Raw genomic sequence first — 24056 nt, forward strand, 5'->3', positions numbered from 1 at the left:
GACTTTATTGTGATAATCGCTTTACTGCATTGGTCTGGAACTGAACCTGCAATATCTCCAGGGTATGCCTATAATTCTAACCATTTGTAGGTAGTTTTTAAAAGATTTTCTGGGTATGCAATCATGCCATCTGAGAATAAAGACAGTTTTACTTTTTTCTTTTTAATCTTTTTTGCTTTTTCTTCCTTTCTGTCTTTCTGTATTGGCTGAAACTTTAAGTGTAATGTTGGTTAGGAATGAGGATGGTGGTCACCCTTGTCTTCTTGTTATCTCCAGGAGAAAGGGAACAAACTATTAAGTGTGATGTTAGCTCTAGGATTTTTTTGCAGATCTTCCTTACTAGGTTAAGGAAGTGTTCTCTTCTGTTCCCAGTTGGCTGAATTTTATTAAATGCCATTTCTCCATTTGTTGAGGTGATGATGAAATTTTCTCCTTTCTGTAATGTAGTGAATTATGTTGATGTATTTAAACATTTTAAACTATCCTTGCATTCCTGGGACAAATCCATTTTGTCGTATTATCCTTTTTCATGTTTATCTGGATTTGCTAATACTTTGTTTAGGATTCCTACATCTGTTTTTATGAGAGAATATTGGTTTGCCATTGTCCTTTCTTGTGGTACCTTTGCCACTTTTTTTTTTTTAAGATTTGTATTTATTTATTCATGAAAGACACACGGGGAGAGAGAGAGAGAGAGAGAGGCAGAGACATAGGCAGAGGGAGAAGCAGGCTCCATGCAGGGAGCCCGATGTGGGACTTGATCCCGGGTCTCCAGGATCACACCCTGGGCTGAAGGTGGCGCTAAACCGTTGAGCCACCTGGGCTGCCCCCTTTGCCACGTTTTATATCAGGTTTATGCTGGCCTTATTAAGTTGGGGAGTATTCTTTCTTTTTCTTTTTCCTGGAGGAGTTTGTATAAGATTGGGTTTCTTATTTGGAAGAACTATTTAGGGACACCATCTGGGTGTAGGGTTTTTTAAAAGGTTTAGTTATAGAGTCCATTTCTTTAACAAATTCTCCTTTTTTTCCTTCTATCAATTTTAGTAAATTATATTTTTCTTTTTTTTTTTTTTTTTTTGTTTTGGTTTTTTTTTTTTTTTTTTTTTTTTAGTAAATTATATTTTTCAAGGAATTTGTCCATTTCTTCTAAGTTATCAAAGTTATTGACAAAGTTATTCATAATATTTTTTATTTGTAATATCTTTTGAATCTATAGTAATGTCTCTTTTCTCCCTAATATTGGTAATTTGTATTACCAAATACAAATTCTCAAAAAGAAATACAAATTCTCTTTTCCCTTTGATCAGTTGTGCCTAATAAAAGTCTTTCGGCTTTATTAATCTTTTCAACAAACCAACTTAATGGCTTTAAGTTTCCCTTTGTATATCTGTCTTCTCTTTGATTTTGGGTCTGTATTACATACTTTGACTTTTTTAATACTTAATTTGCTGTTCTTTTTTCTTCTTGAAATGGATTAGTAAATATTTTGTTTGGGATGTTGCCTTTCCTTACTACATTATACTATGTCAGCTATAGAAGACCATATTAATTTCTCAAAGCAGTACTTTTCTATGAGCTTCCCATTTCCTCATCTTAAATAAAATATTTTATATAATTGGGATGCTTGAGTGGCTCAGTTAAGTGTCTGACTCTTGGTTTTAACTCAGGGAGAGCTTTCAGGGTCGTGAGATGGAGCCCTGTGTTCTTGGGCTCCGAGCATAGCAAGAAGTCTGCTTGAGATTCTCTCTCGCTCTACACCTCCCACCCCCATGCAACACTCTCTCAAATAAATAATTGTCTTTAATAAATAAATGTATGTATATATATGTGTGTGCATATATAATATAATTGGTGTTTTGAAAGTTGTGCCATGTTGCCATTGTGTAGTATACTTTGCAAATAAAAATGTTTTGCAAACGTGAAAAATGATTAACAATGGACAAATAAGCTAAATGTTAAAGTCTTTAGTCTGAGTACCACATGTTTACAAATAAGTGCGTTTTTAATTCTCTAAAATTATGTGTGAATAGTAAAATTATAATCTTGAGCTAATTTAATTATAATGGCAATAAGTTAGCTTCAGGGACTTAGAATTCACTGAGATATTCAGAACTTTTGTGTTTGCTTTTTCTTTTAGGAAGCTACGGTAAAGGAAGATGAAGAAGAAGTTTCTGACAAAGGCAGTGATTCTGAAGAAGAAGAAACCAATAGAGAATCCCAAAGTGAAAAAGATGATGGTAGTGACAGAGACTCTGATAGAGAGCAAGATGAAAAACAAAACAAAGATGATGAAGCAGTAAGAATTATAGGTTTAAATAATAGTAATTATATACCTCTGTTTTGATTTTTGTTTTTGTTTTTTTATTTACTTGTTTGTCTTAATACCAATATATGTTATAATCTTATTTTGTAAGAATATGTGGGATGGTGGCCAAAATTATAAAGAAAAATAGTTTCCAACAAGGATTAGACCTCTTAATTTTCTTAAATATTAAATTGCTATTAGTATAGGATGTAGATTTGAGGTAAAGTCAGTTTGGTATCTTACAGTAGTTTTTAGCATTAAAGTTGAGTCTGCAAATGAATTAGGAAAGGTGGATTATGGCCTAACCAGTTACTTAGAAGAATCTTTCAGAAGTTCCAGGTAATACTTAAAGAAACCTCACTGTGGACTTGAATGACAAGAGGTTGGTTAAGGGGAAGATAACATTTACAGAATGCCACCTTGTTTCAAGAGATATGTGAAACATTAAGGAAAGGAGGAGTCTCTAAGGAACTTACTAGATGGTGAGGGTAGAGAGAGTTGAAAAAAATCTCATAGTATGGCATTAAGTTATACCTGGTTTATGGTTGGGTTCTAGAAAAGAGGACTTGGTGGACAAATAATGGGTCCTGAGAGGCTTACTGCAAATGAACAGTAAGCTGATCAGCAAATCCTTTATGTTTGTGGTGTTCTGTTCTTTCTGATTGGGCCATTGACCTTAAAAGTTACCCCTGAATAACCTGTTAGACACAGGTTGAGGCCAGAAAGAGAATAAAAAAGTAAAGGGCAAAGAATAAAAGTATAAGGAACGGCAGCCATACCTTGGAGATATTACAGGCTTAGTACACACACAATGAAACTAGCATTGCAATAAAGCAAATAAAACAAATTTTTTGGTTTCTTAGTGGATGTAAGTTATGTTTACACTATATTGTAGTGTAGTCTATAGAGTGTGCAATAGCATTGTCTCAAATAATATTCATGCCTTAATTAGAACATTCTTTATTGCTAAAAAATGCTAACCATCATCTGAGCTTTCAGTGAGTTAAACCTTTTTGCTGGTGGAAGCTCTTGCCTAAGTGTTGTTGGCTGCTAATTCTTTAGGGTTTTTAAAATGAGATGACAAAAAAGTTTACTGCATTGATTGTTCCTTTCACAAATGATTTCTCTGTAGCATTAGATGCTGTTTGATAGTATTTCACCCAGAGTAGAACTTCTTTCAGAATTGGAGTCAGACCTCTCAAACCCTGCCACTGGTTTGTCAGTTAAGTTTTTACAATATTTTAAATCCTATGTTGTCATTTCAACAGTCTGGACAGCATGTTCACCAGGAGTGAATTCCATTTCAGGAAGTGACTTTCTTTGCTCATCCATCAGAAACAGCTCCTTATATGCCCATGTTTTCTCATGAGGTTGCAGCAATTCAGTCATATCTTCAGGCACCTTTCTAATTTTAGATCTCTTGCTGTTTCTACCACATCTGCAATTACTTCCCCCAGTGGAGTCTTGAACCCCTCCAAGTAATCTGTGAGGGTTGGAATCAGCCTCTTCCAAACTTCTGTGAATCCTGATATTTTGACCTCTTCCCATGAATCATAAATGTTTAAATATATATATATATATATATTTTCTTAATGGCACATAAAAGGGTGAATCAGAAGATTTTCAATACACTTTGCCCAGATCCACCAGAGAAGTCACTCACTATCTGTGGCAGCTATCACTTTAAAAAATATATTTCTAAACTAGTAAGACTTGAAAGTGATAATTACTCCTTGATCCATTTGCTGCAGAATGGATGTGTTAGTAGGCATGAAAACATTAATTTTATTCTGCATCTCCATCAGAGCTCTTGGGTGACCAGGTGCATTGTCAGTGAGCAGTAATATTTTGAAAGGATTTTTTTTTTTTTTTTTTGAGTAATCTGTCTCAACACTGGGCTTAAAATATTCAGTTAACCATGTTGTAAACAGATGTGTTGTCATTCAGGCTTTGTTGTTCCATTTAGAGAGCACATGCAGAGTAGATTTAGCATAATTCTTAAGGGCCTTAGGATTTTCAGAATGGTGAGTATTGGCTTCAACTGAACATTACCAGCTGCATTAGCTCCTAAGAGGAGAGTCCGCCTGTCTTTCAAAGCCCAGGCATTGACTTCTGTCTAGCTGTGAAAGTCTTAGATGGCATCTTCTTCCAGTATAAGGCTGTTTTGTCAGCATTGAAAATCTGTTATTTAGTGTAGCCATCTTCATTAATTATCCTAGCTGGGTCTTGTGGATAGTTTGCTGCAGCTTCTTCACCAGCACTTGCTGCTTCACCTTCCATTATGTTATGGATACAGTTTCTTTCCTTAAACCTCATGAACCAACCTTTGCTAGCTTCAAATTATTCTTCTGCAGCTTCCTCGCCTCTTGTAGCCTTGATAGAATTGAAGAGGCAGGTCCTTGCTCTGGATTAAGACTTGGCTTAAAGAATTATTGTGGCTGGTTTGATCTTCTCTCCAGACCACTAAAACTTTCTCCATATGAGCAATAAGGTTGTTTTGCATTTTTACCATTCGTGTGTTCACTGGAGTAGCACTTTCAATTTCCTTCAAGAATTTTTCCTGTGCATTCACAACTCGGCTAACTGTTTGGCACAAGAGGCCTACCTTTCGGCCTATTTGGCCTTTCAACTTATCTCCTTCATTAAGCTTAAACATTTCTAGCTTTTGATTTAAAGTGAGAGACATGCAGCTCTTCCTTTTACTTGACCATTTAGAGGTCATTGTAAGATTATTAATTGGCCTAATTTCAATATTGTGTCTCAGGGAAGCCCCAGGAGAGGGGAAGAGATAGAGGAACAACCCATTGATGGGTCAGAATGCTCGTTTATTGATTAAATTTGCCATCTTATGTGGACATGGTTCGTGGTGCCCCAAAACAACTATTAAAGTACGTCAAAGATAAATGATCACAGATTACCATAACAAATATAATGAAGTTTAAAATGTAGCAGGAATTACCAAAATGTAACACGGAGACATGATGTGAGCAAATAAATGCTGTTGGAGAAATGGCAATAATAGACTTGCTTGACACAGGGTTGCCACAAACCTTCAATTTGTGAAAGCCACAATATTTGGAAAGCATGAATGTGCAAAGTGCAATTAAATGAGGTATGCCTGTAATGTACCTGCCCTTGAGAATGGTGGGGAAAAATGAGGATGACTTTTTAGCAGTTGCTGGCCCTTGACTGTTTTTGTACTTTGGGAATTAAATTGATTGCCAAGAAATTAAAGCCTATTAAAGGAAATTATTTCCCCAGCCGCACTTTGAGAAGTTGACATATTACTTTCTGAGTATAGTATTAGGATTATAGAGGTGACAGACTAGTTTCTTTAGATACCAAAAATACATTCATTCAGTTGTCAAATAATTATACAAACAGTTATTCATTATCTGTCACATTGCAAGCACTATGTTAGATGAGAGGAATGCAAGCCAAATGTAAAACAGTTTCTGCCCTTGCATGATATACAGTAGGCTAGTGGGGAAGGCAGACTTGTAAATAAAACATTAATGTACAAAAGAGATTATGCACATTTTGTGCAAGGTACAGTGAAAGCACAAAGGAGTGAGTGGTCAGCTCACTTGAGGGAAATTTCTGGTATTCAAGAGTTCGTGGTTTAGGCTTTAGTGGCTCCCGAAGGAATAGTAATAGAAATTTGCCAGATTAGAGAAAGAAAGAGAAAACAAAAATCCAGACATGAAGTGAGATAGCTTTGTGAGTTCAGAGAAGTCAAGGTAGTTTGAATTGACAAGAATGGAAAGTGCAAAAAGATAGGCAGTGGCAGTAGATTGGAAAGATTGGCCCAGGTCAGATCATGACTGTGTAGTTCATGCTAAAGGGCTTAGATTTGATTTATGAAATGTTGCATTGTAGGTTTTGAGCAGGGAAATGATCAGGTTTGTGGAACTGAACTCTGTGGTAGTTAGCATTGTTAGGAATAATAGTTAGAAGATGAAAACTTCATTAAAAACATACTTGATTTCAAATGTTTGATTTTTGCTTTACTAGGAGTGGCAAGAATTACAACAAAGTATACAGCGGAAGGAGAGAGCTCTACTGGAAACCAAATCAAAGATAACACATCCTGTTTATAGTCTTTACTTTCCTGAGGTGAGTTATTCATGCCTCAATGTTTTCCTTATCCATTTACTTTCTCTTTGGGGATTTTTCATATGCCCTTTATCCCTCTTTGGTGTACACTGGCTTAAATGTGCTAAAGATGGTCTGTTCTTGATAGGCAACATTTTGAAGGATACATTTCAGTATGAATTAAATTTAGTGAACGTGGTATTTATTGAGAGGATTGTTAACTTTTTAAGTATTTCTATAGTTTTCTGGGTTTTGTCTTTTTCATGCCTGGATTACTGAAGGTTGTGCTGAATAATAATTTCTCTTTAGCAGTTCAGGCAGTCTTTCAGACAAATGTGTATTTTGTCCTCATCCTAGGACTACATGGGTTTTGTGAATCTGTCACTTCTATCAAATTTTAAAAAGGATTTTAAAAGTGCTTAAATTTTTCCCATGGGTTTTCTCTGATGGTCCTATACTGGCCACCTGGAGCCACTACACTTGCTCTGGCCTTAGTAATTTCCCCAGTCCATGGCTGTGGGACCAGCTAAGTTCAAGTAGGAGTTGAGAGTGACTGAACCCCAAGTTCAGGACAGATCAGTGATGTTTGTTCTCTTGTCCTTGTTTAGTTTGTGGCTGTGGCCTGCTCAACTTTCGATCTCCTTGAGTTTTTTGTCTTTCAAATGAATTTGGGATTTGCATGACGTTTTGCTTTTGCCATGACTCTGTCTATGGCCAGGGGTCAAGAACTGGTTGCCTCTTAGTTCAGTGATGCTGCTCCACAGACTGCCTCTGAGCTTTGCCATAGAAGCTTCTGCTCAGCACTCATGTTTGGCAGGTGATTTCATGTATAAATCTGCTTTCTGCTTTAGAATGTCAATCCAGAGTTGCTGGGGGCTGCTGAAGGCAAATTCCCAAGTAATTTGGCTTTCCTAATAATAAATGAATGGCTCTGCACAGACTGTTGTTTTGACTTGGAAAGAAGTCAGCCTAGGATTCCATGTTAATACGCTCGCTGATCTTCTGGCATGTCCTGAGCTTTAGCCCATCTGGTAAAGGCACTTTGCCCATTGCGGTGGTAGCTTGCCAGCCCCAGGGCTCCCGAAATCAAGCAAGTAGATCCACTCATTGATTGGTTTTAAAAGTGCCATGGGATATTATAAGCTGTATAATTTGTACCCTTTTAATAGTTCATTTTAGTCTATGCTTAGTTAATAAGCAAAACATCCATTCACTGCCTTAGAACATGTTAACCTTGAAAACGCTTTTTTCTAACTTAAGTTACAACTACACTGTAAACATCTCAATGTACCATTTATTAGATAAATTTAGTTAGGATTTTCCTAACATTTACCTACCTTCCCGTGTACCTACCGAACTATCCTAACAACCAGACTACCCGCTTAAATTGCTTGAAGCTTTATGATTGTAATTGACCTATATGTTACTGAAACTCATTCATTATACTTAATGTGTTAAGAATGGAAGGATTCTCACATAACAGAAAAACTGTTGTGTTGAAGGTGCAAATAGCTCATGCTAGAACATCTTTTCCACTTCCACCATGTGCATCAAAGAGTCTAGGCACAGGTACGTTGCTATGGATTGATATTCACCAGTTTCTTAATAAATATTCTTGAATGAATCTCATTTTAATCAAATAATCTGGGAGAGAAGAGGGAAAGGCATTCTTTTGGTGGAGAGATAAAGAAGAATTGCACATTCTTGAGCATATCCCTGTGCTGCTTACATTATGTATATGTTCTGGTAATGAGATTTTTGACAGTGAACTGCCAGAACCACTTAAATGATCGATGTGTCTACCTTATTTCATTAACAATCATGATTTTCATTTATCACACTCAATATGTTAGACATTCCAACATATCTTTTGCTTGTATTATCTCCGTTCATCTTCATAACACAGCCTGAGGTAGACACTCAATCATTTAACAGAGAAGAAAAGCGAGGTTTAGAGAAATGAAACAGTCTGTGTGGCTTTTAAACAGGCATCAGCAAACCTCAGCCTGCAGACAAGTCTGCCTCCTTACCTGTTTTTTGAATGAAGTTTTATTGGGGCACAGTCACACTCATTCTTTTCATGTTACCATTGGCAGAGTTGAGTAGTTGTGACTCAGACTCTGGCCCACTTTGAGTCCATTATGTCTTTACCTGCTTTGTGTGTACAAGACACATATAGACAAACATGCATACATACACCTATTGTGGTAATCCATCTTGGGTTAAGCAGAAGTTGCTTAACTTAAATTGTGATTTATTTGTACTTGTGATTTATTTATTCTGCTTATTAATGTTGTTGTAGTTCTTTGTAGTTTACAAGAGTTTTTTTTTTTAGTTGACCTTAGTGTAGCATTCTTAGAAAGATGATCAAATTTTAATGTCTTGTGGTTAAAATAAAATAGAAAGTGCAAGTGATTTGGCTTAAAAAGACCTTTTCCTTTTTTAGCCCCAAAAAAGCCGTTTTAGAAAGCTATCTTCCCTGATCAATTCTTAAGCAGTAGATACCAAGATATGACTTAATAGTTACTGATGTGTCCTGTACAGCCGTGCTCACTGATCACACTGAAATTTGGTGCTTCCAGACTACTTGGGCTTCTGTTTTGGGGGCTTTATAAAAAAGCTCTTCTATCTCTTTTCAGTTCTTCCAGTTGTCATTGCAGTTCTTCCTGCATTTTGACAATTTCTTTACTGAGCTCTTTTTCTATTCCTAATCTTTTATGAGGTACAACTAGAAATACTATACTTCTAAAATCATGTGGAGTGGAATCTGAGATGCTTTCTCATGAGTAGTAAGTTTCAATGATTTCTGATTTGGTTGCCCGAGTCCCTTCCACTCCTACTTTCTGGCTTTTGCTTATTACTAGGTAAGATTACTAAGATTATTTGTTAGATGTTATTGTAGTAGCTTATAATGTTTTATTTTTTAGACTATCTTTTATTTAAGATTAGTACAGGGGTTTTTAATACAGAGGCCCATCATTAGGATTTCTTTAAGGGGCCATTTAAGACCCCAAAATTACATACAGAATTCTTTTGGACAATAGATCTACAAATGGTTAAGAACGATTTATTCATTCAGTAAATATTGAATATTTTGTACCAGGCACTGTATCTGTGCTAGAAATACTTTAATGATAAAACCAGAACAATGCCTCTAAAAGAAGACAAGGCAAAACAATTATCTAATTCTTTCTGATAACACACACTCTTTTTTTTTCTTTGCAGGAAAAACAAGAATGGTGGTGGCTTTATATTGCAGATAGGAAGGAACAGACATTAATATCTATGCCATATCATGTGTGTACACTAAAAGATACAGAAGAGGTAATTATCCAACAACATTATTTCCGTTTTTACAAATGTATGGTGTCTCACCATCATGCTGCTTCATAAAGTCTGTTTTAGAAATCAGTTTATCATATTTTGCTTATTGTTTTTTTTGTTAAGACACATTTTATAACTTTTCTCTGCGTCTTTTTTTGGGCTGGTAGCTGATTGGAAATTTATACAGTATTGTTAAAGGCAGGCAACTTGATCAGTCCTAAAAACTTGTTTTCAACTTATTTTTGGGAGTTTTCACTGTTAATGTCTAAGAATATATGCTTTTTGTTTTGTTGTCCAGAATTTAATTATATTTTACAAAAATTTATGATTTTTACCTTCATTGGATTAGTGCTAAGATAAATGTCTTTGGTCTTAAAAACAAAGTTAATAACTGGTAATTAGGGACACCTGGGTGGCTCAGTGGTTGAGTGTCTACCTTTGGCTCAGGTTGTGACCCCAGGGTCCTGGGATCAAGTCCCACACATCGGGCTCCTAGCAGGGAGTTTGCTTCTTCCTCTGCCTATGTCTCTGCCTCTCTCTCTTTGTCTCTCATGAATAAATAAATTTACAAATCTTTTGAAAAAAATGGTAATTAGGTTTTTAGAGTGGAATTTTTAAATATGTGGCATTATTCATTGTTGATGACATCACTAATACATCATTGCGATGAACATATTTTGTCCTTGGGAACTCCTTTCTGTTTTCTTGTTTTCTTCATGCTACTTTTCTAGAAAGAAGATTCTTTCTGCCTGGACTTGGTAGACAAGAGCAAGGTTTTTTTTTGAATATCAAGATAGTTCTATGATGTTGATTTTTAATCCAAAAAGTATTTTTCCAACTTTATAAGCGAGTAGTAAATACATGAATAGTTTGTTTTTGTTTATTTGACACCTAGAGCTAAATTAAGGGTATTTCTTGGATAGAGCAGTTCTATTTTTTTTTAATTTAAGTTTTACTTATTTTTGAATAGATAATATATTCCTCTAGTTAATATTTCAGAAGATATACAAAAGCGCACCCACTGAAACATCCCTGTCTCTCAGTCACCCATTTCCTTTCCTAGAGGCCATCAATATTATCAAATTTTTATGTATTCTTCATGTGATACTGTATGTAAATTATGAGCAAATACATATGCATATTTTCTCCAGTATTGCATATAAATAGCATACACCTTCCCTTTTTCTCTCAGTGATATAACTTGGAATTTGTTCCAAGTTAACTACAGAAAAACCTTCCTCATTTGTTTTTGCAGCTGCATAATACTCTTTTGAGTGGTTTATTTTTTATGTAGCACTCTACCATTTAATGGACTTAAAAATTACTTCTTTTGCTTCAGTAAATAAGTTCATATGTCATTTTGCTCTTGCATAAACATACAGGATTAATTCATTGAGGTAGAATTAGTGAATCAGAGGCTGTGTATACACTGTAGTTTTGTTAGATGTATGCTAGATATTTATTTCTCCATAAGGAGAATGAATGTTTAAGAATGCCCTTTATTTCTCAATGTGTCAGACATTTTGAGTGTCACTGCTGATCAGAAAGGTGAAAATGGCATCTTAGTGTTATTTTTTCCTTCTGATCTTTTCTTTTAAAAAGTTTCAAGCCTATAGAAATGTTGCAAGCACACAATCATGAGCTCCATCGTAAGATCCTTCATCTACACTGATGAATTAACATTTTCTCTTATATTTAAGATAGTTTAATATTTTTCTCTACATGATATCTATAACATCATAAAATTATAACCCTAAATATTTGACACGTATCTCATAAGAACAAGGGCCATCTCCTGCATAAGCACAATAAAATTACTATATTTAGGAGAGTTAGCATTGATATGGTGTTCATCTAATAATGCAATCCATATTCAGATTTCCTTAAATATTTCACTAACATATGTTACAATTTTTATTTATTTTTAAAGATTTTATTTATTCATGAAAGACACAGAGAGAGAGGCAGAGACATATGCAGAGGGAGAAGCAGGCTCCCTATGGAGAGCCTGATGTAGGACTCAACCCCAGAACCCTGGGATCATGACCTGAGCCAAAGGTAGACACTCAACCACTGAGCCACCCAGGTGCTTCTTGTTTTGCTTTTAAACTCAAGGATCATACATTGCATTTGGTTCTCATTCCTCTTTATTCTAGAACTCTTTTTGGCATTTTTGTTTTTAAATTTTTCATGCCATCATTTTTGAAAAGTCCAGGCAAAATATTTTGTAGAATATCCCTCAGTTTTAATTTGTCTCATTGATTACTCGTGATTATATTCATCTTAAATATTTTTGGCAAAAATACTACATAAGTGATATAATCTTAGTTGGTTGCATTGGGGCACATTATATCAGTTTGCCCCACATGCCATGGTTGAACATTTAAGGCTTCTCTCTACTCTAGAACATATTTTTTTCCTCTAATCTTTGGGGTAATACTTGGGCACTATGTTAATATCTTGTTCTCTAATAGTCTTTTACCCATTCATTTTATTATACATTGATGATTCTTGCCTGAATCACTTTTTACTATGCTAATTATTCTCGTAATGTCAGTTTTGTATCTCTCTTAAGAGTGAAACTGAACATCTTTCAGTGTATTTGAATTGTACTTTTTTGTGTGTCTGTGACTATTTTTCATTTTTGTTGGGTTATTGATGTTTCAGTTGTTTGGAGGAATTCTTGTTTTAAATATTATATCCCGTTGTGATATTTTTTGCAAATATTCTCCCCAATTTGTTTTACTATTATGGTTGTTTTTACCAAGCAAAAATACAAATATTTATTCATTTACTTGGTGTATTTTTGATAATGTGATTAGATTTCTTCTTTTATAATTTCTGGGTTTTGTGGTGTACTTAGGTCAAACTGTGAGATTAATTTTTAAAAATGATATTTCCATGAATTTTCTAGTTTGTTTTTTCTAGTTTGTTTTAGTAATCTTACCTACAAAAATCTAAATTTTGGAGATTGGAGGCAGATCACCAGAACATCAAAATGCCATCTTAATAATTTATCCTTCCTTTAAGTGGAATTGAAACTTTTTCTTTAATCATCTGGTGCTCATCACAATTGCACTTCTTAATCCCCATCACCATTTTCACCCATTCCCTGCTCACCTCCCCTCTGGTAACCCTTGGTTCTCTATAGTTGAGAGTCTGTTTCTTTGTTTCTCTCTCTCTCTCTCTCTTTTTTTTTTTTTTATCTCCTTTGCTCATTTGTTTTGTTCCTTAAATTTCACATATGAGTGAAATCTTACAGTGTTTGACTTAGTTCACTTAGCATTATACTCTCTAGCTTTTCATTGCAAATGGCAAGATTTCATTCTTTTTTTATGGCTAATAGTCCATTGTTTGTATATACCACATCTAAGGTCATCCATCAGTTGGTGGATGTTTGATCTGCTTCCATAATTTGCCTATTGTAAATAAGGCTGCTATAAATATAGGGATGCATGTATCTCCTTGAGTTAGTGTTTTGTTTTTTTTTCTTAAGATTTATTTATTTTAGAGAGCAGGGGGAGGGGCACAGGAGTGGGAGAGAGAATCTCAAGCAGACTTCCTGCTGAGCACGGAGCCCAACATGGGGCTTGATCTGATGACCCTACGACCATGATTTGAGCTGAAACCAGGGGTCAGACGCTTAACCAACTGAACCACCCAGGTGCCCCTGAATTAGTGTTTTTGTGTTTTGGGGTAAATACCTAGCACTGCTATTGCTAAATCATAGGGTACTTCTATTTTTAACTTTTTGAAGAACCTTTTTGGGTTTTTCACAGTGGCTGCACCAGTTTGTATTCCTACCAAAGTGCAGGAGGGTTCTGTTTTCTTCACATCCTTGTCAACACCAGTTGTTTCTTATGTTTTTGGCTTTAGCCATTCTGACAGGTGTGAGGTGATATCTCATTTTAGTTTTGACCTCTGTGTCCCTGATAAGTCATGCTGAGCATCTTTTCATGTGTCTGTTGGCCATCCATATGTCTTCTTTGAAGAAATATCTGTTCATGTCTTCCGCCCATTTTTAATTGGATTTTTTTGGGTTTTGGGTGTTGAGAATTATAAGTTCTTCATATACTGGATACTAACACATTTTTTTTTTAAAGATTTATTTGAGAGAGAGAACGTGCACATGTGTAAGCAGGAGAGGGGCAGAGGAAGAGGGAGAGAAGCAAACTCCCAGCTGAGTGAGGAACCTGTCACAGGGCTCAGTCCCATGACCCTGAGATCATGACCTGAACCAGAATCGAGACTTGGACACTTAACTGATTAACCACCCATGTGCCCCATTCGATGCTAACCCTTTATCAGATATATTATTTGCCAATATCTTCTCCTATTCCATAGGATGCCTTTTAGTTTTATTGATTGTTTCCTTTATTGCACAGGATTTTTATTTTGATGAAGTCCCAGTAGTTTATTTTTGCTTTTGTTTCCCTTACCTCAGGAGACAAGAAAAAAAGTTTCTCTGGGCAATGTCAAAGAAGATACTCCCTGTCTTCTAGGATATTTATGGTTTCAAGTCTCACATTTAGGCCTTTAATCCATTTTGAATTTATTTTTATGTATGATGTAAGAATAAGAAGGTGGTCTAGATTCTTTCTTTTGCATGTTGCTGTCCTTTTTTCTCAGCACTGTTTGTTGAAGAGACTTTTTCCCACTAGATATTCTTTCCTGCTTTGTTGAAGATTAATTGACCATAAAATTTTGGGTTTATTTCCAAATTTTCTATTCTGTTCCATTAATCTGTGTGTCTGTTTTTGTGCCAGTACCATACTGTTTTGATCACTTTGTAATATAAAGTTGTTTTGATCAACTTTGTAATATAACTTGAACTCTGGGATTGTAATGCCTCCACCTTTGCTTTCCTTTTTCAATATTATTTTGGCTAGTCGGGGTCTTTTGTGGTTCCATATAAATTTTAGAATTATTTGTTCTGGTTCTGGAAAAATACTGTTGGTATTTTGGTAGGGATTCCATTGAATATAGATTGCTTTGGGTAGTAGAGATATTTTAACAATATATGTTCTTCCAACCCATGAGCCTGGAATGTCTTTCCATTTCTTTGTGACTTCTTCAGTTTCTTTCATTAGTATTGTATAGTTTTCAGAGTAGAGGAGTAAACCTCTTTGGTTAGATTTATTCCTAGGTACCTTACTATTTTTGGTATAGCTGTGAATGGGATTGATTTCTTATTTCTCTTTCTGCTGCTTCATTTTCGGTGTATAGAAACACAACAAATTTCTGTACATTGATTTTGTAGCCTGTGACTTTATCAGTTCTAGCAGTTTTTTGGTGGAGCCTTTCAGGTTTTCTATATCTAGTATCATGTTATCTGCACATACTGAAAGATTTCTTTCTTTCTTACCGACTTGGATACCTTTCTGTTGTCTGGTTGCTGTAGTTAGGACTTACAGTATTCTGTTGAATAAAAGTATTGAGAGTGGACGTCCTTGTCTTGTTCCTGACCTTAAGGGAAGGGCTCTCAGTTTTACACCATTAAGGATGATGCTAGCACTTTGGTTTTGCATACTAGGATGGCCTTTATTACACTGAAGTATGCTCCCTCTACACCTACTTCATTGAGGGCTCTCTTTTTATTTTTAATTTTTTTTTTTTAAGTAGGCTTCACACCCAGCACAGAGGTCAATGTGGGGCTTGAACTCATGACCTTGAACTGAGATCAAAAGTTGGATGCTTAACCAACTGAGCCACCCAAGTGCCTCTTATTGAGGGTTTTTAATCACGAATGAATGTTGTACTTTGTCAGATGCTTTTTCTGTGTCTATTGGAATGATCATAAGGTTCTTATCCTTTCTCTTATTGATGTGCTGTATCACATTGATTTGTATATATTGAACCAATCTTGCAACCCAAGAATAAATCCCAGTTGATCATGGTGAATGATTCTTTTAATGTATTGTTGGATTTGTTTTGCTAGTATTTTCTTGAAGATTTTTGCATCTATTCTTATCAGAGATAATGGCCTGTAGTTTTCTCTCTCTCTCTTTCTTTCTTTCTTTCTTTCTTTCTTTCTTTCTTTCTTTCTTTCTTTCTTTCTTTCTTTCTTTCTTTCTTTCGTAATATATCTGGTTTTGGTATGAGGGTAATGCTGGCCTCATAGAATGAATTTGGAAGTTTTCCTTCCTTTTCTATTTTTTGGAATAGTTGGAGAAGGTATTAACTCTTCTTTAGATGGTGTAGAATTCACCTGTGAAGCCATCTGGTCCCAGAGTTTTGTTTTTTGGGAGTTTCTTGATTGCTGATTAAATTTCTTTGCTGGTTATCAGTCTTTTCAAGTTTTCTATTGCTGTTTTAGTTTTGGTAGGTTATATGTTTCTAGAAATGTATCCATTTCTTCTAGGTTGTCCAATTTTGTTGGCATATAGTTTTCCATAATAATCTCTTAAAATTGTATTTTTGTGGTGGTGGTGATTTTTCCTCTCTAATTTGTGATTTTATTTGGGTCTTTTCTCTTTCTTGAGAACTCTGGGTAGAGGTTTATCAGTTTTATTGATTTTTTTTTTTCCCTTTCCTTTTTTTTTTTTAAAGAACCAACTTTTGCCTTCATTGGTCTGTTGTATTGTTTTCTTTAGTTTCTAGATCATTAATTTCTGCTCCAATCTTTATTGTTTCCTTCCTTCTGCCGGTTTTAGGTTTTGTTTGCCACTCTTTTTCTGCCTCCTTTAGGTGCAAAGTTTGATTGTTTATTTGAGAATTTTCTTGCTTCTTGAGGTAGGCCTGTATTGCTATAAACTTCTCTCTCAGAACTGCTTTTGCTGCCTCTCAAAGGTTTTGAGTTGTTGTGTTTTCATTTGTTTCTTTTATTTCCTGGTTGATACATTCATTGTTTCGTAGCAGATTATTTAACCTCCATGTGGTTGTGGTCTTTCCAGATTTTTTCTTGTGGGTTATTTCTAGTTTCATAGTGTTATGGTCAAAAAAGATGCAGGGTATGAATTTGTTGAGACTTGTTTTGTGACCTAACATGTAATCTTTTCTGGGGAATGTTCCACATGCACTTGAAAAGAATATGTATTCTGCTGTTTAGGGTGAAATGTTCTGAATATATCTGTTAAATCCATCTGGTCCAGTGTGTCATTTAAAGCCTTGATTTCCTTGTTGATTTTCTGTTTAGATTATCTATCTATTGATATAAGTGGGGTATTGAAGTCCCCTATAGTTATTGTGTAATTTTTTATTAATTCATTGATGTTTTTTTATTAACTGGTTTATATATTTGGTTACTTCCATGGTGGGAGCATAAATATTTACAATTGTTACATCATCTTGTTGGATTGTCCCTTTTACTATTATGTAGTGTCCTTTTTTGTCTCCTGTTATAGTCTTTGTTTTAAACTCTTTTTTGTCCTATATAAATATTGCTACTGTAGCTCTCTTTTGACATCTATTTGCATGATAAATGCTTCTCCATCCCCTCACTTTCAATCCGCAGGTGTCTTTCAATCTGAAATGAGTCTCTTATAGTCAGCATGTAGAGGAGTCTTATTTTTTTATCCATATCCATCTGTGTCTTGATTGGGTCATTTAGTTAATTTACATTCAGAGTAATTATTGATAGATACGTATTTATTGCCATTTTATTACTTGTATTATGGTTGTTTCTGAAGATTTTCTCCGATCCTTGTCTTTTTGTGGTTTGTTGGTTTTCTTTAGTGTATGTTTGGATTTCTCTCTTTATTCTTTGCATATTTAGTATTGATTTTTGATTAGTGTTTACCATTAGGTTTGTATATAAATCTCTGCATATAGCAGCCTATATTAAGTTGATGGTTAAGTTTGAACCCATTCTTTACTCCTCTCCTCCCCATGTTTTAGGTATATATTTTATATCCTTTTAATTTTGTGAGTTTCTTGACTGATTTTTTTTACAGAACTATTTAGTTTTGCTGCTTTTATATATTCTACCTTCATAGTGTCATGTTTGGTCTTTCCTTTCCACTCAGAGAGTCCCCTGTAAATATTTCTTGCAGGGCTGGTTTAGTGGTCGTGAACCCCCTTATTTTTGTCTAGGAAACTCTCTCTCCTTCTATTCTGAATGATAGATAGCTTTGCTGGATAGAGTATTCTTGGCTGCAGGTTTTTCCTTATTAAGCATTTTAAATAACTTTCCAAGCATGATATCATGCCACTCCTGTTGGCTTGGAAAGTTTCTGCTGGAACATTTGCTGATAACCTTATGGGATTTCCTTTGTATGTAATTGTCTTTTTCATGTTGCTTTTAATATTTTTTTCTTTATCACCTTATATTGCCATTTTAATAATAATCCGTCTTGGTGTGGATCTGCTTTTGTTGATTTTGTTGAGGGTTCTCTATACTTCCTGGATCTGGATTGGATATCTGTTTCCTTTCCTAGATTAGGGAAGTTTTCCCCTATTATTTCTTCAAATAAAGCCTCTGTTCCCTTGTCTCTCTCTTCTTCTGAGATCCTATCATATGAATGTTACTATGCTTGATGCAGTCTCTGAGTTCCTTACTTTTATTCTTGTTTTTTGCATAATTCTTTTTCCTTTGTTCAGCTTGATTTACTTTCCATTACTCTGTCTTACGGATCATTAATTCATTCCTCAGCTTCTTCCAGCCTGCCATTCACTCCATCAGGTGTTTCTTATTTTGTTCATTGAGCTCTTTATCTCTACTATTGTTACTCATTTTCTGCTGTGTTAATGGTCTCGTTGATGTCCTCTACTCTTTACTCAAGCCCAGTGAGTATCCTTATGATTATTGCTTTAGGTTCTCTATCAGGCATGTTACTTATATTTGTTTTGCTTAGATCTCTTGCTGTGGCCTTTGTTCTTTTAATTTGGGAGAGATTTCTCATTTTGTCTAAGTCTCTGTGCCTCTTTGTGTAGGAAAGTCAGCTATGTCTTCTGTTCTTGAGAGTAATGGCTTTATTTAGAGGAGGTCCTGTAGTATTCTGTAGTGTAGTGTCCCCTGTTTCCAAGGGCCTGGTGCTTCAGAGAATGTCTCCAGTGTGTGCTTTGTGGGCTTTGGTTTTGTGTTTTGGCTGCTTTATCCTTCAGGCCATTAGTCTACAGATGGTCCCTTTGCTTGTTGGTAGGCAGTGTTTGGTCCCCTGAATGTGGCGTGTTTTAACTAGGTTCTGTTTTGCTCTGCTTGTAAAACGAGTCTTGTTGCCACCTCCATGGGAACTGAGGCCCTGCCAAACTTAGGGCCCATTGTGCTGGGACTGAGGCAAGTATGACTGGAAGGGGTGGTTCTGCTGGAACATAGGTGTTGGGGGGCTTCATGTGAGCAAGTTAGGTAGTGAGTATTGGTACTTTGCTGCTTCCTGTCTGAGGCGAGGGGTAGGGGAGGGTAATGGCCCCAGCCAGAGGACTCTCCGTGAACACCATCTCTCTCTGATGCCCTCTGAAGTGAGTGCATGCCCTCCCCACTGTGTGCCCCATTATTTTTCAGGTCACTGTTTCCATGCTGTATGTCCATGGTCTGTTTGCCCTGCCTTTTCTCTAAGAGCAGCCCCAATGCCCTCTGAGCTCTCCCAGAGCCAAGCATGCTGACCTTTAAAACTCCAGGCTTTAAGCCCTGCTAGTTGCAAGAACTCATGAAATTTGGGCACTCTTGTTTTCCAAGGCCTTTGCTATGAGATTTCCTTTTCCATGTGCACTCCCCTGTGTATTAGTTTGTCTCTTGCCATTCTCCACAGCTGTGGCTCCCTCCCTACCACAGTGCCCATGATCCATTTCTCCCAAACTGTGTCTCCATACTTCCTACCTTCTTCAGCATGGCTTCTTCTCTGCCCTTAGCTGTGGCGTTTTTTTTTTCTACCAGTCTTCAGGTCAAGTTCTGGGGTATTTAGGATGATTTGATAGTTACCTAGTTGTATACATGGGATGATGTGAGCCTAGAGTCCTCCTGCTCCCCTGCCATCCTTTCCCTGGAATTGAAATTTTTAAGAGTTTGTAACTGTATATGAAGTTTATGATTTAATAGGTAATAAATATATTCTTGATCTTTTAAGGTGCTGGGCATGGGTTTTTTTTTTCTTTTTTATTTAAGAGAGAGCAGGAGCAAGAGCAGGAGAGCACAAGCCAGGAGGAGTGGCAGAGGGCGAAGGAGAAGCAGACTCCTCACTGAGCAGGGAGTCCGACTGGCTCGATTATAGGATCCTGGGATCATGACCTGAGCCAAAGGCACATACTTAACCGACTGAGCCACGTAGGCACCCCAGCACTGGGCATGTTTTAAAAAAATTATTTTATTTGAGTATAGTTGACATACAATGTTACATTAGTTTCAGGTATATAACAGTGATTCAGCTTCTCTATATGTTAAATTATGTTCACAATGAGTATAGCTACTGCCTGTCACCATACAATGCTATTATAATATTATTGACTATATTTTCTATGTTGTGCCTCTTGTTTATGACTTATTAATTCCATAACTGGAAGCCTGTATCTCCCATTCCTCTTCACCCATTTTGCTAGTCACCTCACCATTCTCTCTGGCAACCATCAGTTTCTTCTCTGTATTTATAGGTCAAATTCTGTTTTTTATTTATTCATTTATTTCTTTTTTAGGTTCCACATATGAGTAAAATCATTCAATATTTTCCACATTGGGCATTTGTAAAGGAAAAACTCACTTCTGTGTGTTTTTCATTTACACTAGTATCATACTCAAAACACTTTTGAGACTGATGAGGTGTATGGGTTTATCCCCACACCAAGCAATTCTTTGTCACACCAGCAATGTCCTCCAGCTTAATGCTGGCACTCTTTAGCTGGAATTAGCATCACATCCCCCAGGTTAAGGGCTCAGTTCCACAAAACTGCCTCCCCACCAAGTACTTCACATGTCAGTTGCAAGTCTGAAGTTGTCACCTGTATTTCTCACCAACTGGATATGAATTGGGGTTCCCATGACCCCCTCCTTGGGTCTGATAATTTGCTAATAAAATGACTCATAGAACTCAGGGAAACATATTAACTAGTTTATTATTAAAGAATATAATAAAAGATATAGATGATGTTTTTTCCATTTCTCAAAAATACAGATTTTTAAGTGCTATTTTTTTCTTCTAGGTAGAACTGAAGTTTCCTGCACCAGGCAAGCCTGGGAATTATCAATATACAGTGTTTCTGAGATCAGACTCCTATATGGGTTTGGATCAAATTAAACCCTTGAAGGTAAGAATAGTGACTTCAATAAATATGGTTGCCTATTTGAATAAGTGTTTAACATACTATGAAAGCATTTCTAGTTCTGACATGTAGAGTAAGAGAGGGAAAAAGATGTCTTCTCATACTTTGTATGTGATATACTTGATGGTCTGCTCTTTCAATAATAAACTTAATTTGTTGAGTTAAAGTAGTATAATGCTTTAGAACCTAGAATATAAATTACTAAAATGATTTAGATTGTTAAGTATAAATTACTTAAGTGTAGTCTTAATGTGTTACATACTGTTAACTTTCTAAGACCTCATCAGCTGAGTTCTGTATTTTGGGGTTTTTTTTATAGAAAAGCAGATGTATTTTCCCACAGATTCTGTTGGAATGTTGATTTCTGAAATTAATTTGTTTTTATCAAGGTATACACTTTGTATAAGTATCACTTAAAGCACATTCCTGTCAGTGTTTACCAGCTTCATTTGTGGTTTTTATAAAAGGCATTGTTGTGTAAATGTTGTGCTGAAGTATTGTTCCACTGTGTGCTAGAGTCCCAAAGTATTTTTTTTTAAGATTTTATTTATTAATTCATAGAGACAGAGAGAGGCAGAGACACAGGCAGAGGGAGAAGCAGGCACCATACAGAGAGCCTGATGTGGGACTCAATCCAGGGTCTCCAGGATCACACCCTGGGCTGCAGGTGGCGCTAAACCGCTGTGCCACCGGGGCTACCCTGGAGTCCCAAAGTAAAGGGAACTGGTAAAGGCATACCTGTTTTTTCCCATGAGAGTGCTATATTTTTTTCTTATTGTCTATAGAATATTACGTGATGAGTATGGAGCCTGCAAAATACCGTTTTGAAAGTCATAGTTGGGTTTTTCTTCCCTCAGCAGACTTGTTAAGACATAATTCTTAATTCTTATTAAGACTTATGAAGACGGGGATCCCTGGGTGGCTCAGTGGTTTAGCGCCTGCCTCCGGCCCACGGTGTAATCCTGGAGTCCCAGGATCGAGTCATGAGATTGGTCCCGCATCGGGCTCCCTACATGAAGCCTGCTTCTCCCTCTGCCTGTGTCTCTGCCTCTGTCTCTCATGAATAAATAAATAAAATCTTTAAAAAAAAAAAAAAAGACTTATGAAGACATAATTCTGTGTTCTTGCTGAAGAATCACAGTGATTAATCTTTCATTGTATAGGATAAATAGTATAGCCTCTATAGAATTAAAATGTCAAACTGTATTAGAAATTTAACCATATTTGTCTGTTAACAGATTATAAATATCTATTATAATAAATTTGTTAAATTTAGAGTTAACCATAAAATCTATTTCTTATAATTGCTCTGGTCAAAGAAAACCTTTTCTTTATATCAGATATTTCTTCCATTTTTCCTCCCAAAATTTCTGATGTCTGCGTTCAATTCTTTATAGTTGGAAGTTCATGAGGCTAAGCCTGTACCAGAAAATCACCCACAGTGGGATACAGCAATAGAGGGGGATGAAGACCAGGAGGACAGCGAAGGCTTTGAAGATAGCTTTGAGGAGGAGGAAGAAGAGGAGGAAGATGATGACTAAGCAGTACTATGAACGGACCACAGTATTTGCAAATGTTTGCTGTTTTGGAAGTGTATAATAAACCGGAAACAGTGCAGAACTGATGTTGAGGGAGGTGTTAGTGCTTTACTAGAAATGGGTGCATAATATAACTAGGCAGTGGTGATGCCTTGGTACAGTCTGAAAAACACTTAAGGCTTGTTAAAGCCTTTCAAGTATGGGATGGTGCATTTATTTCATGGGCAAATGATAATAAACCCTTTGTTATAACTGTCCAGAAGTGTGGGCTATGTATTATCTGATCAGTTTATGGTCCCAGTAAAAGTAAAGGTACATAAAAACCAATCTATAAGTGAGCAATTTTTCTTTGTTTAGCTTTAGTTTTCAGCAAACATTGAAGTATGATAAACACCACACGTTTTAAGTAACATCTGATCAAGTTTTAATCTTTTGATAAGCTCTGCCATTCATTTATTGACATTTTGCAGTGATACAAGACTATTTATATCAGTTCCATTCATAGCTTTGAAATTTTTATTTTTACCTGTCTTGATCATAAGTTGACATTCTATCACATTCCACATAATATAGAGGGCTACATTTGAGGATGTTCCTTTTCTTAATTGCCCAGAGTCATCAGACGGATTATAAAAATGGCTTTTAATGGCTTAAAACATTTTTAAGCCTCTATTTAGCAGATCAGTGCAGGATCTAATTCTTTTTATAAGCTATAGGTCTAAAAATGATTGTGGGACCATGTGTTCTCTGATGTTGGTGACTCATGTTATTAAACCTTTTTTAAAAGGTTCACTATAAAAGCTGAAGTACATTCTTAGCTTTTAAAATCTACCTGACTCAGAAGCCTTTTAAGGAAAAAAATACATAACATGCAAAGGAGGCATTCTTTTGTATTCATTTTGGACTCCTGTCAATAAAATAGAAGTTTGACTCATTTTACGTTTGTAATGGTGTGTGTCTTTTTACTTCCAGAGAAAGGATATAATAGGATAATTCACTCTTATTTTTCAACTAAAAAATTAATAATGTACATTACTGCTGAAGTGACTGCTGTTTCTGTATGGTATAGAAAAACCCATGCGTGGGAGGAATTTCCCCCTCACACATTGCAACCCAGAAAGATAGTGCTTATAAAGAGTAGGAATGTATACATGATGAATCATTGAGGTAAGATGAATATTTTTATTACTATATACTGAGGAAGCATATGTCTATAATATAATAGGACTGATTGTAATAATCCTCTCCTATCAAAATCTCCATAGGCCAAAGGACTGTTGGAATACTAATTTGTGACCTTATTGATTTAAAAGGTTGCCACTTTCCATGCAGAATTATCACTGGTATTTTGTTACTGTGGTAGTTGGAAATAAAATTTGAAAATTACCAAAAACACGAATGGTTTTTCTGGTTCTAAATTTAGGATCTAATTTCAACAGTATACTCAAAGCAATTTCATTGGAAATTCCATCACCTGTTTTTCTTTTTAAAGATGTTAATGAGACCTTTCCTTGGCAGGCAGTAGTGCCACTGAGGATTTGTTTTCATTTTACAAGTAGACGGTGGGTGGGTTCAATTTTGAGTCAGGTTTTTCTGGAAGCTCCAGT

At 35.8% G+C, this 24056-nt stretch overlaps 1 protein-coding gene across 2 annotated transcripts in view; it reads left to right on the plus strand.

Moving 5' to 3' along the window:
• The window catches only part of SEC63 (SEC63 protein translocation regulator), a 74085-nt gene extending 50702 nt beyond the window's left edge, over positions 1-23383 (plus strand). For both annotated transcript variants that reach the window (XM_077902870.1, XM_077902871.1), the window contains 5 exons: positions 2138-2296; positions 6320-6421; positions 9626-9724; positions 20792-20896; positions 22309-23383. In XM_077902870.1, the coding sequence (XP_077758996.1) occupies positions 2138-2296; positions 6320-6421; positions 9626-9724; positions 20792-20896; positions 22309-22452 (609 nt within the window). In that variant the 3' untranslated portion in view covers positions 22453-23383. The remainder of the gene's footprint in view (positions 1-2137; positions 2297-6319; positions 6422-9625; positions 9725-20791; positions 20897-22308) is intronic.
• Positions 23384-24056: the final 673 nt, after the last annotated feature.

This window comes from Canis aureus, chromosome 7 (genome assembly GCF_053574225.1).
Source record: "Canis aureus isolate CA01 chromosome 7, VMU_Caureus_v.1.0, whole genome shotgun sequence".
In the NCBI taxonomy this organism is placed as follows: domain Eukaryota; kingdom Metazoa; phylum Chordata; class Mammalia; order Carnivora; family Canidae; genus Canis; species Canis aureus.